This window comes from Alligator mississippiensis, chromosome 1 (genome assembly GCF_030867095.1).
Source record: "Alligator mississippiensis isolate rAllMis1 chromosome 1, rAllMis1, whole genome shotgun sequence".
In the NCBI taxonomy this organism is placed as follows: Eukaryota; Metazoa; Chordata; order Crocodylia; family Alligatoridae; genus Alligator; species Alligator mississippiensis.
This window is the reverse complement of record NC_081824.1, coordinates 74,667,271-74,680,265: the sequence shown is the minus strand read 5'-3', so window position 1 is coordinate 74,680,265 and position 12,995 is coordinate 74,667,271. Positions and strand designations below refer to the sequence as shown.

The 12,995-nt window shown below is 46.1% G+C and overlaps 1 protein-coding gene across 1 annotated transcript in view; it reads right to left on the bottom strand.

Moving 5' to 3' along the window:
• LOC106737762 (uncharacterized) overlaps positions 1 to 12,995 on the bottom strand; it is a 33,938-nt gene that overhangs the window by 4,310 nt on the left and 16,633 nt on the right. The window contains exon 4 of the mRNA XM_059731824.1: positions 7,671 to 7,750. Coding sequence (XP_059587807.1) covers positions 7,671 to 7,673 — 3 coding nt within the window. The 5' untranslated portion in view covers positions 7,674 to 7,750. The remainder of the gene's footprint in view (positions 1 to 7,670; positions 7,751 to 12,995) is intronic.

Here is a 12,995-nt window from a genome sequence, read left to right as displayed (position 1 = left end):
TATAATGCCGGTACCAATTAAGATGCCCTAAGGGTCGTTGAAGTCATCTTTTGTCCATCGGCAATGGCGTTTCGAGTGGGCCGAGCTCTGGGGTTTCGTCGTGTGTTACACCGCATCTAGTGGCCCCGGTGAACCTGGTGCCTAGGAACGTAATGTCCATCGTAGGCTGCAAGCTTGATTTCTTTAAATTAACCGTCCACCCCTTAGCATGGAGATGGTCGGTCAGACGGCGGGTGACTTCAGCAACTACTTGCTGATCGCGACCCATGATGGCGAGGTCGTCAACATAGCTCCAGATTTTTAGTTCGCTTTCCGCCGGTAAAGCATAGGAGGCGTGAAAGTCTTTGAGTGTGTCGTTCATGGCGCCCATGGCTAACGCAGGAGCATTGCGATACCCCTGTGGGCAAAGTGTCCACCGGTACATAGTCCCTTCGACACACATATTTAGGATTCCGTCGCTGTCAACAATTGGGATGGAGTAAAACATGTCCTTAAGGTCAAGGGTTGTTCCGTACCACTTGCCCCTTTGAAACTGTGCCATCTCAAGTAGGCATTGTGGTAGAGTAGAAGCATTGGGCTGCATGAGTGGCTGGCACCGTTTATTAGCCTCGCAGTAATCAACTACCAACCGTACCTCGTCGGGCTTTGCTGGTTTGGCAATTCCCCACCCCGGGGATAGGTGGGTACTAGCAGCTACTGGTGTTATACATCCCTGTTGTTCGAGTCACTGTAGGAGGGCGATAAGGGCTTCCCGGAGGGGTCCTTTGGTCGGGATTGGTTTATAACGCCACGTGGATGCGTTGCGGAGTGTAGGTCTATGTTGATTTATTTCTGAAACGATGATCAGAAGAGCTTGTAACACTTGTTCTTTTAGTTCGAGCACTCTGAGTCCAGGGATTCCCAGGATGTTGATGCCCCCTAGGACTGCCTCTAATGCGCGGGGGTGTCCGACCACAGTGAACTTTACTTTTGTTGTGGTGGCGACTGAATTTAACGCTTGGACTTCGATGGCCTTTTTGGTCTTTATGTGAGGTGCTGTTGGGGTGATGACATTGATTTGCACCCCGGTGTCCAAAAGGAAGAGGACCTTACGTTGTATAGTCGGGTTAGTGACATCATAAACAACAAGCTCAGCACAGGGACGAGAGTCTGCGGGGTCGGGTTTGAGTAGGCTGCCGGTGTGACCGGCAGCCATCACTCGTTTTTTGGCTTCTCTTGGTACTTAAAACCCATTGCGTCCGCTAGAAGTCGCTGGCCGTCGTCTCCTAAGATGCGCAACTGTTGTTTGGTAAGCTGCGTGTTGTTCAGGAGGAAGCCAAACATGGCCCTCTCCTCCGGCGTCCTTGGTGGCGGAACCCGGAATTCACGTTGCGGGCCGGGGAGGTCGCGTCAAGGACCAGGCTGGCAACGGTCCTGCTCCAGATGTTCAACTGGGAACGCCGAAGAACATGGGTCTGCCCCATCGGGGTTTGTTGTTGTAGAGTCCATGGGTGCCTGTAGCCATGGTAGCTCACTTAATAAATTCCCCAACGGTTCGCCAGCCAATGGCCCCAAAAGGAGCCAGAGGGTTATGGCCTCCTTGCCCCCATATACCTCTACGCATGCTTCAATGCTTCCCATTGTGGTCGGGACTCAACCGGAATCGGGGAGGTGTCGATGAGGCCACGGGCCACCCGCTTGCTGGATTGTTATACCCAGTGGGTGTGCTCTAGGATTCCAGGACAAGTAGGATACCCCGATGATGGCTAGCAGCAGTTGTTCCGCAGAGGGCTTCAGCGACCGTCCGTTATGCCACGCATAAGCTTTTTGGCACACTTGACCTGCAACGAGAGCTGGGAACGGAATGGGCCATTGGGTGTTACCCGTTACTGTATTTAAGTCAGTGGCATGCCACCCGCTCCAGGTGGCCTGACACGTTAGAAAACTAACCTCATCTTGGTCCAGCGTCTCCGACCCGTACTCTACTAGCAGCCGTCCTAACCATACCACCAAGGTTTCGCCGGGCTTTAACTTTGATTCCTTACACAGGTCTTGTATTTCTGGCCGAGTACAGGTACGGTACGTAATAGTCGTACGTGCCACTCTGTTCTCATCTATGTTATGCTTCATTATAGCAATGGGGTGAGCTTGGACCAGAGCGGGGTCGGGGTTAACCGGGAGGGCCGGGTATAACTTCCCTCCTCCGTAAGGGGGCGGATCTATGACTGGCGCCACCTCAGGGGGTGGAATCGTGGGTGGCGTCATTTCGGGAGGTGGGGCCGTGGGCAATGATGCGGCTGGCCATCCCCCTCCGTAAAGGAACGGATTCATGGCCGGTGCCACCTCAAGGGGCGGACCAGCGGGTGGCGCCACTTCGGGAGACGGGGCTGTAGGTGGTACCGCAGCTGGCCATCCCCTTTGCGGGCTTTGTGGAATTTTTCCATTGTCCCGCCCTTTCTTTTCCCCAGCGCCATTTTCGGGCGGTGGCTCAGGAATGTCTTTTGTTACTGCGTTCGCGGCTGCTTTTCCAGCCGTGGCTAGCTGGGCCTCCAAGTCCGCATTTTCCCGCAACACACCCATAAAGGCACGGAATAGCACATTTATTATCTTTCCTTTGTCCCACTTTGGACCTGCCCATTTTGTCGCAGTGCGGCCCTCAGTTTCCAAACTTTTGTGGAGTTGGGTTAGGAGCTCATGGCCGCGCGATTCGAGCGCCAGAGTTGGGCAATTAAACTTGTCAGCTGGCGTCGGCTCCCCGCCCTCCCGTACATGGCATATACAGCGGGCGTACTCTTGGGCAGGAGTTGAATTTGTGGTGCCCGCCGGTTTTACTCGGGCCAGGGAGATCATTTTTCTTTCCTCCCGTGGCCTGTATAGAACCCGGTCGCCACCCATAACGCAGCCAAACGTTAGACCACTAAGTCACTCTGGTGATGGGCTCAGGTTTCTCCTCAGAGATTTCCCCAGAGTCCTCTGCCTTGGGCGGAAGCTGCTAAACTATTTATAGACAGAGGTATCTAACGGAGATATCCAATGATGAACTGCTAAATGGAATCTTTAATTTTTTGGCAAGCAGCAGTTCTTTGTGCTATCAGGTTGCAAGGTAGTGGGTCAGGTTTCCTGTCTGTTATATATGAGAGGGGCCTAAGCTTTTTCTTGACCAATTATATACAGTTTTCGCTAGGGTTTTATTTCAGCTGACCAATTACTTATAGTTCTCTGCCAGGGTCTTGTTTCAAGGAATTTCTGGCAAGGATTTCTTTTAACCCTTAGTTGATCATTGTGCGCGAAATAAGGATGGTCTGAATGGTATCTCTTGCTAGTGACATGGGCACTGATTAATTGGGTTGTGACAGACCCGCCCGCTTGGTGGTATGCGATGTGGGCCCATAGCTAATTTGAGTCAGCCACATGGCGCCCCCTGGTGCGCCAGGGGCAACACTCAATTAGAATCTTCTCTACTGCTGTGACCTTGGATCCTGTTCGTGACGCCATGTCTCAGGCGGCCGGAGCCGACCCGAGGATCACTAGTTTAATCGGACGTCAGGCAGGCCGGTGATGGAGAGGCAAGACAGCTTATTGGTTTTAAAAGATTACTTTTACTTACGCCGCGTAGAATGGCAGTGCAGGCTTCGAGGTAGCTTGCCTGCATTGTCGGATAACAAAACAAGTTACGAATAAATGAGCTTTTGAACAAAAAGGAACCTGCAGGATAGCGGGGTACGTCAAAAGGACCCGGTGATGGGGAGATATTGGTGGGTGATCAGTCCGCCAAGTTTCCTCGATCACGCTACAGAGTTCTCCGTGGTTACTCTGCCGCATGCTCAGAGGTCTCCGACTTGGGCGGAAGCTGCATGAACTTTTATATGTCCGGAGTAGCCAATAACGGACTGAATACTAATGAGGCAGAACGTGACCAAATTTAAAAGTAACTGCGGTTATTTAAGGCAGTTCTATTGTGACAGGGACACTCAACTTATTTGGTTATGACAGATATGAAATAGAAAGAAGCTTTAAGTCTCATACTCTACTTTATAAAGTGTATATTTTAAGTTTCAGCAAGTTATTCAAATAAAATTTCACTACAGAAATGTGATTTGGTGTTTTTTCTTAATAGATTATATATGGTAATTATGGCATCAATTTAACACTCCTACTTTTATGATTTTATGAAAAATAGATGTGCTATTCTACAAAACTGCCCTGTACTGTTGACTGAGACAAAGCATAGCTGATGTTAGGGCTGTGCAAAACTTCACCTGGTGTTTCATTTTGAAGCTGTTTTGACACATTTCAAGCTCCAAACAGTAAAATCAAAACTAAATGAAATGCTTTGAAAGAGCTTTGAAACAAAACTCGAAATATTTCCAAAGTTTCAAAACATTTTGAGTCATGAAGCCAGGCTTGCTTGGCTTCAGCACTGGTCTCAGCCAGCAGCAGTAGCCTGCTGTCATTCCACGTGTAGATCCAAGGGCCTGCGCCCCCCGGGAGGAGTCTGGCACAGCCCTGCAGACCTCCTGGGGAGTGTGGATCCCCAGATGTGTGTGTGGGAGGACAGCATGCTGTCGCTGCTGACTGGGGCTAGTGGCAGCAGCTGTTTTCCTGCCGTTTGGCACGGGCTGTGCCTAGCATCAGTCCCAGCTGGCAGCAGCAGCCTCATGTCATCCCGTGCACAGATCTGGGGGCCCGCACCTCTAGGAGGGTCGTGGGGCTGTACTGGACTCCTTCCAGGGGTGCATGCCCCTGGATCTGTGCACGGGATGACAGGAGGATGCTGCTGACGCCTGGGACCAGTGTCAGCTCCAGGGAGATTGCTGCTGCCACTGCCACAGCCCTGTAGCCCTCCCAGGGGGTGCAGGCCCCTGGATCTGTGCGCGGGGTTTCAGCAGGCTGCTGCTGCTGCTGCCCAGAGCTTCCACCATCACCAGCTGGCAGCATCAGCCTGCTGTCATCCCACATCATCCAGGGGCTCATGCCTCCTGGGAAGAACTGGGGGAAGTGATCAGAGAGCTGGGGGAAAGATCAGGAAGCTGAGAAATCCAACTGGGAACTGGGGGAATGTTCAGGGACCTGAACATGCTTTCATCCCCCTGTTCAATTCCCCCAGGTCTCTGTTCATTTCCCCACCTCTGTGTTGCTGCTGCTGGCCCCAGCCTGGAGCAACAGCCTGCTGAAACCCAGTGCACGGATCCGGGGGCCCACACCCCCTGGGAAAAGCTGGGGAAATGGTAAGAGAGCTGGGGAAAGTGATCAGAGAGCTGGGGAATTGAATCAGGAGCTAGATGTCAATATCAGAGCAGTCCCATCTTCCCCCTCCCTCTCCTTGGTTTCTGTTTAGCTGCAAGCAAGCCCAGCTTTGAAACTTGAAACATTTCAAAACGTTTTGAGTGCCATCATTTTGTTTCAAAGCTGTTTTGAAGTCTTTCATTTTGTTTTGCTTTCACTGTTTCAAGCTTGAAACACGTTGAAACAGCTTCAAAACGAAACACACGTTGACATTTTGCACAGCCCTAGTGGCCAATGTATTAAAACCAATGAAGTGTCATCCACAAGAAACAACTTGTAAGGTCAGGGCAGAAACCTGCAAGCTCTTCTGTCTTCATTTATATGGCGTAATATTGCATTAAGTATGAATCTAAAAAAAAAAAAAGGTGAGACTAACTTGTTAAAAGAATCTGATAGTTGTGTTTCTTTTAGAGCTCCTATGAATGAGTTTTAAAAATACCTGAGCCTGCAATTCTTAGCACATAGGCATACTACTGTGCCCACATGGAGGCCCAGTGACAGCAGGTTTCCTTGGAAGTACAGCAATTTCCCCATATATATTGTGATTCATCTAGCCCCAAGGCTTGAATATGATTCCTCTGTAGCCTACAGACTGCCTGCAATTTGTATGGAAGTGTCTATTCCAACAGGACAAATATAAGCAGCCTGTTTATTCATTCTCTATGTGCATTACCCGAGTTTCACCCCATAGAATAGACATAAAATGAACAAATTGGGTTTTCTATACATAATAACTGAACAATTTGCAATATATTTACAATAAAATAATTTTAAAAATCTTAATTAAAAGCATATATAATTTGTCAGGTTTTATCAGAAAAGAAGAACCAAATACAGAAATGCAACTGCTCATGCCCTTTATGAGGCTATGTGTTTAAAAATGCAAAGAAACTTAAAAAACAAAATAAAACAAACAAAAAACCCTACTCACCATCCCTTGTTTTATGAACCAATATTAAACCCACAGATTAGTTTGGGCTATCTAGCAGTAGCTCTGTTTTTTTTTGTTGGTTTTTTTCCTCCCCTCTTCTCCCCCACCTCTCTTTCTCCATGGTTAGTACTGTAACATATAAACTTTCATTTTAAAAAAATGTTTAGCTCTTATGTTCCTAAAGAAAAACTTTACATTATGAACTGAGGATAAATTGATGTAGTGAAACCTGACTGAGATTCTAGGTAACCTGAAACAAGAGTGAATTTGTTGGGTTTTCAGGGATCCTGTCTCTGCATTTGACTGATTATTGTAAGCCACTCTGAGCCTCCTGGACAGGTGGGAAATAAATCTAATCAGTGAAGAAATAAACAGCTTAAAGTAGTCCAATCTTATTCATCTTAATGGGGTATTGACTTTGAATCCTAATAAAAAAATAAATTATAATTTATACAAATATTTAACAAAGCTCACAAGAAAAAGGAGAGATGATTACAATGAGATGATCAATCTGTTACAAATAGTTTCCTGCCTGGGTGTCCCTATTGAGTGGAATTTGGTTGGCCCAGAGTATTCATTATTCTTTATTTCCATTTTGATGTTTCATTAAGCCCCTTAATAAATGCTAATTCTTCTTATAAAAGCCTGTCTAAAAATGCTCTAAAGTGTCAAGTTTCTAAATATGCGGGATTAAAGGATGAAAATATAATAAAAATAAAGCACCAGATAAACAGTCAAAAAATAAATGCACACTTCACATGCTGTAGCTTTGCACTTCAACAGATTAATAATTTGTTACCCAGAGCTAGTAAAAACACCATAGAGATTAATCACTTTATAACTGCCAAATAGCATTCCAGCTATTTGAGAAACATAATATTTAAGTGTTTACAAACAAAAATGCCTTCACACGGTATTGGACAAATTATAAGCATTCAACCCTTGGGGAACACTCGTTTCTCCAATTTGTCCATGAACACCAACAGATACTTCAATCATTCTGAAGTTTGTATTAGTTTTAGGTACAAACCTAAACCACTTTTGAAGGTTAGTTTGTTTTTCTATTTATCAGTTACCCTTTTTTTGCCCCCCTTTTTTCTAGTTTTCCTTTAACCCTCTACTATAGCATTTACAAGAATTCCATGTGACTTTTCTTTATTTTGTGATTTGCCATTTGAGTGCTTCAGGAGAAAGATTTCTTTTTCATTTTGTTTTGTTGGGTGGGGGGCTTGGGTTTTTTTTACATTTTTCCCTTTGTCTTTCATGTTATAGATACTGAACATCTTTGACTGCAGCTGTGCAGGAACTGGAAGTTTTTTTTCATGAGGAATGCTTGAACTCAGAATGAAAATAGAGAATGTATCATTTTCAGTGTACCAATTTCCCATGTAATGCAAGTTGAGAGTGCCCAGTCTGGTGTATCTACCTGAATATTGTAACTATTGCATCCTTAAGAAGGCTACAAAGCACTTACCATTTTTGAAGCCCAGTTGGTAAAGCATGTTACTGAGGAGACACCCACTGTGTTCTCTCATGAAGACTTCACAATGGATCCTAAAATACATAAACCCATTGAAAGCATTGGGTTAGTCTCTGTGTAGTTGAAAGCCCAATATTTAGCATCTATCAGGGAGAGAGAGAGAGAAACCACAATCTCTCTCCCCTAGCTGTTTTCTTTCCTAATCTCAATTAGTCTTTAATATATACATACATAAAATCTACCACTGGTATTTTAAATAATTATGCAGCTTTGAACTGAACTATTTCAGTATAGCACCTGCAAGCAAGAATCAGCTTTGCAAACCCACAAATTTCAGGCACCTCACCAAAAGGCGTGGGAACATAAAAAGACGGTGGGCACAGGAAAAGCACAATTCAAAAATGTCTTTTAGTTTTTGTGCATGAGATACAGTGTCATGCCTCTTAATGGGATTATTATAAGATTTGAAGGACAAATCATTAGGCAATACAAACTCCATTAAAAATAATGATGGTGATCATTCATTATTTATAGCGTGATATAGTTCCCAATTGAATCCCTGGGTGTGATCCAATACAGAGGTTCAACAACATTTTAAAACAGTGGGAAACAGTGCATGGCACTTCTAAACAGCAGCAGAATCTCCAGTATATTTAGTTACCATCCTAATCGAGCAATACATCTTACATACATTGATAAGATTGCCATAGGTAGCTACCCCTGGGATCTTTATATTGAGCCATCATACAAAGATTCACTAACTGCTTTGTGCATACCATAGAGTAGCATTCACAGAAAATATACAGCAATTTATCAAATGGACTGTGTTATCTAAAGTGCATTAACAGAACTGGAGCTGCATTGCAACCTAATTGGACTGGAAGGTTTCTAATGAATACACCGAGGTTTTGTTGGTTTGCTCGAACAGAAAAAAAAGAGCAAAGGTTTCTGGCTTGGGATTGATAATGAAGCCTTGTCATCTTTATGGCACAGGTAAGAATCAACCAAGAACAACAGTAAAGGAAAGCTGTTACCATCAGATGGCTACTCAGTGATTGACACTACATATCAAGACCACAAGATAGGTTGGAGAAGATTGTGCCAGTTACTTAGTAGCAGATTCTGTTGAAATTGTTTGTAAATATGCAAAGAATGAAACCACATTTCCTGAAAGCAAATTAGAAAATGCTGGGCTACAGCCTGCATGCTGTTGTGCTAAACCAGGAGCAGCCCACAATGGAGGCTGTGATTCATGGTCTCCCTCCCTACTATTCCAGGAACAGAGTAAATCCTGATGGGTCTGTGAGTATTGCAAAACATGCTACTTAATGTGCTGGGGATCTCACTCTGCCTCTGCGCAGGGGTGAGGGGAGGTACAGATGAGACACTGCTCACACTTTTCCCCTTTAGTAACTTCTGTGTGAGAAGGGGAGGTCACTCTTCTCAGCCAGTGCTTGGTAGTGTTATGGCAGCAGCAGCTCCTTCACTAGAATTAAAGGCCACAAGTCACCCTCAATCAAACCCTCTCATACAAAAAGCACATTCATAGATTGTAAGACCAGAAGGGACCTCAGAAGACCATCAGGTCTAGTCCCCCGCACCAAGCAAGAAAGGTATTGGGGGGTCAGGTGACCCCAGCAAGGTGACTGTTTAGTCTCCTCTTGAAGATTTCCAGGGTAGGTGATTGCACCACCTCTGGGGGGAACTTATTCCACAGCCTGGACTCCCTGACTGTGAAGAAGTTTTTCCTAATGTTGATCCTGAATTGATCTTTCAGGAGTTTGTGGCCATTACTCCTGGTTTACCCTTCAGGTGCCCTGGTGAACAGTTGCTCACTGAGCCCTTGATATAATTCCCTAGTGCCATGGTAAGCTGCTACCAGGTCCCGTCTCAGGCTTCTTTTCTTCAGGCTGAAGAGTCCCAGATCCATTTTAAGACTCTGATCATACAGGTAGCTCTTCTTTGGACTCTCTCAAGCTTGTCCACGTCCTTGTTAAAGTGCAGTGCCCAGAACTGGATGCAGTACTCCAGCTGTGGTCTCACCGGTGCTGAGTAGAGCGGAAGAATCACCTCCTTGGCTTTGCTGGAGATGCATCGATTGATGTATGACAGTATTATTTGCTCTACTGGCTGCAGCATTGCACTGCCAGCTCATATTCATACTCTGGTCTATTATTACCCCCAGGTCCCTTTTATTCATGGTGCTAGTCAGCTTGGCGCTGCCAAGCCTGTGTGTTGGGGGTCGCTCATCCCAAGGCGGAGCACTCAAATTTCTCAACGTTGAACTTCATTAGGTTCTGATCCGCCCAACTTGCTAGCCTGTCTATCATGAACACAAAGGCAAAGGTGAGCACTCATAACAACATTCTGTATAAGCTCACCAACTCAAAATGGTAAATTAGCCCCTCAACCACCCAAACTGTTGCTCTGGCTCTCAGTTTCTCGTCTGCCAAGTATGGAAGCCCTGTATGGAAGAGATACATATATGCTAAGTACCTTAACTCCATTCTGAATGATAGCTATCAATGCATCACAGGATGTCTGAAGCCACCAGCCTAAACAGTGCGTACCTGCTGACAGGCATTGCTTGTATCAGAAAAGCAGTGGCCAGCAGGAATCATAGAACAATTGAGACAAATTGAAGATGTGAGACTCCTGCAATACAACCATCCTGCAGCAGACAAATGTCTGAAGTCGTGCAGGAGTTTCTTCACCAGCACCCAAATTCTTGATGCCACACCCAAGGAGACATAACTACAGATGTGGAATGAGAGGCTGAAGAAAATACCTGACTGGAAAAATGGACATTCCAACAGCTGTGTCCTAACCACCGGATGCTGATGAACCACACTCAAGGCGGTGATATCTTAACTGCCTACGTACCAGAGTTGGATGCTCCAAGGAGCTAATGAAGAACTAGGGCTATATCATTGGTTCAGCTTATGACAGAAAGCCACCTCTGTTTCTCCCCAAAAACTCTGGTCTGTGACAATTTGGGCCTTGCAGAGGGTACACACCTTACCCCATCTCTTTAGGTAACCTGAGCTGGATACATTCCTGAGGGAGGGGGGAAACCTGCTCCCTCTGCCTGCGTGACTGGCATCACATACTTGGGTGAGGGGTTTGCGCTCCCTGGTGGGCTAGAGACAGCCAGTCTGCCCAGCAACCAGTGATACATTTCAAATTAGTTGGCTGACAGCCAGCAGGTGCTGGCCTCCATTAGACCAGGCAAGTGAGGTCATAAGGGCTATATAAGTTAAGGACTGCCCAGGAGGAAGGGGCAGCAGCCATGAGGAAAACTCAGAGGGAGAGAGGAGCTGGACCATCTGAAACTTGTTATCTCTCTCAGAACTCACGATCAAGGAACTGCCTGCCTCCAGAGGGAATCTCCACCTGCCTCTGGCTGAGACTTGTGAGTAAGCTACCTGAGATCTAAAGATATATAGCTTGCAGTAACTCAGATGCATGATCAAAGACTACTCCAGCCACCCTATTTGCTCTATGGGATTTATCTGATACTACTCAACTCTGTATCCTATTCCAACCCTACTCCTTGTAACCAATGAAGTTCTCCTTTGTACCTAGCGTGGGAGACTTACTGGGAGTTCGGCTGACTAAGGGAGACCACTACTTGTGCTTCCAACTGAGGGAAGCATCCCAAGTTCTTGAAGTGAGTCAAGTACCCTCAAGGGCTACTAGGTCTGTGTTTCCCAGGGGGTGCAGAGCCAGAATCAAGCCCATCCTTGGGTGGTGGCAGCTCTACCCCAAGGCTAGTGGGTGTACTCCAGGAAGGGGGTTGACCAGATGTGAGGCACCCCCAGGGAGGCACTCAGAGCCTGGAAGGTGGGTGGGCACAGTGAGGTGGGTGGCTTAACACAGGAGCACCCCGTACTGGCCCACCACACAACTACCTGTGACTGTAGCTCAAAGCCTCAGTCTATGCAACACTTGCTGCAATGCTCGCTGCTTGAAGGCACATGTACAATGAAAGTACAATAAACAAGCAAAAGCACGTCTAACAAAATGATCAAATGTGGTGTAGAGACATGATAAGAAGTTTACACCACATGAGTAGTGGCTCTTGCTCATTTTCTCCTAGCACTGCTGCTACTAGTATCTCAGCAGCATGTCAGGAAGCAAGTCACTCTCCCTCTCATCCCCTTGGACTGTGGAATATTGGGGGTCCCAAAGACCCCATGAAGAACTACTGTCCATACAATACATGTGGTGCTACTGTACCAAACCCTGCAATCCCAGGAACTGGCACAGGGAACCAGCAAGGGAAGGTCCCACTTTTATATAAGGGATGCTGGGGATTAGGGTCACAAGCCAGTGAGGTAATGAGAGGGGGGCAGACAGGTGAAAAACATTAACATTAAGTTATGTATACTTAGGATCCAGGTAACAGGTAATAAGCACTGACACTCTGATGAAATCATCCACAAACAGGTAACATGTAGGGAACACTAATCCTGTGGTATATACACTTGAGAACCCTTATACCTTCCCACAACTCCAGAGAGACTCCCAACCAGCCTCAGGTCCCCCCAAAAAGTAATTGCTATCTGCCAGGGCTCCCACTAATGCAGCTTGCAGTCCTGGTTCTGCCATTCCTTCCAAGTCTCCACCCACACATTTCTCAACCATTGTATCCATGCTCCATCGCAGCTCCACCTCTTCCTCCTGTCCTCTACAGCCTTCTGGGAATTGTAGTGTACATTATAGTTCATTCTTCCAGTCCCCCTGAAGGCTTCTGGGAGTTGCACTTCACACTCCAGTTCATTCCCAGTCTCCTGGAGGCTTCTGGGAGCTGTAGTTAACGTGACAACATTAGAGTACATGACATTCAACATGACAGTCCATTATACCACACAGTGTAGCACTACAAAAAGTCCCTCTTTGAAAGGAATATTTTGGTGGTGGATGGACGGACAATTTTCTGGCTCTACAGATGGCCTGAACATGTGGATATGTTTATTTAATACTACAAGGGCATATGTAGCACTACAAATATAACACACATCCATGCTCAGAATGGCAACTCAAAAACCCTGTGCAGTGAGTAGGGAACCCCCTAGAAATAGCCAATAGGAAATGCGCAGTGAATAAGGCAAATTATTAGCATTTGTTTGCATCGTGTCAACAGGCTGGTAGGTATGAAGCCCTTCAGGTACAGGCCTCCTCTTTCCAACCTAAATAGCATAACCAGAATAAAAACAAAAGCAAGCAGAGAATGGGTGGGAGGCAGTTAAGCCATGGTACAAATAAATTGGGAAGTTAAAACAATTGCTTGGATCATTTTTATTGGGTATTTAATTT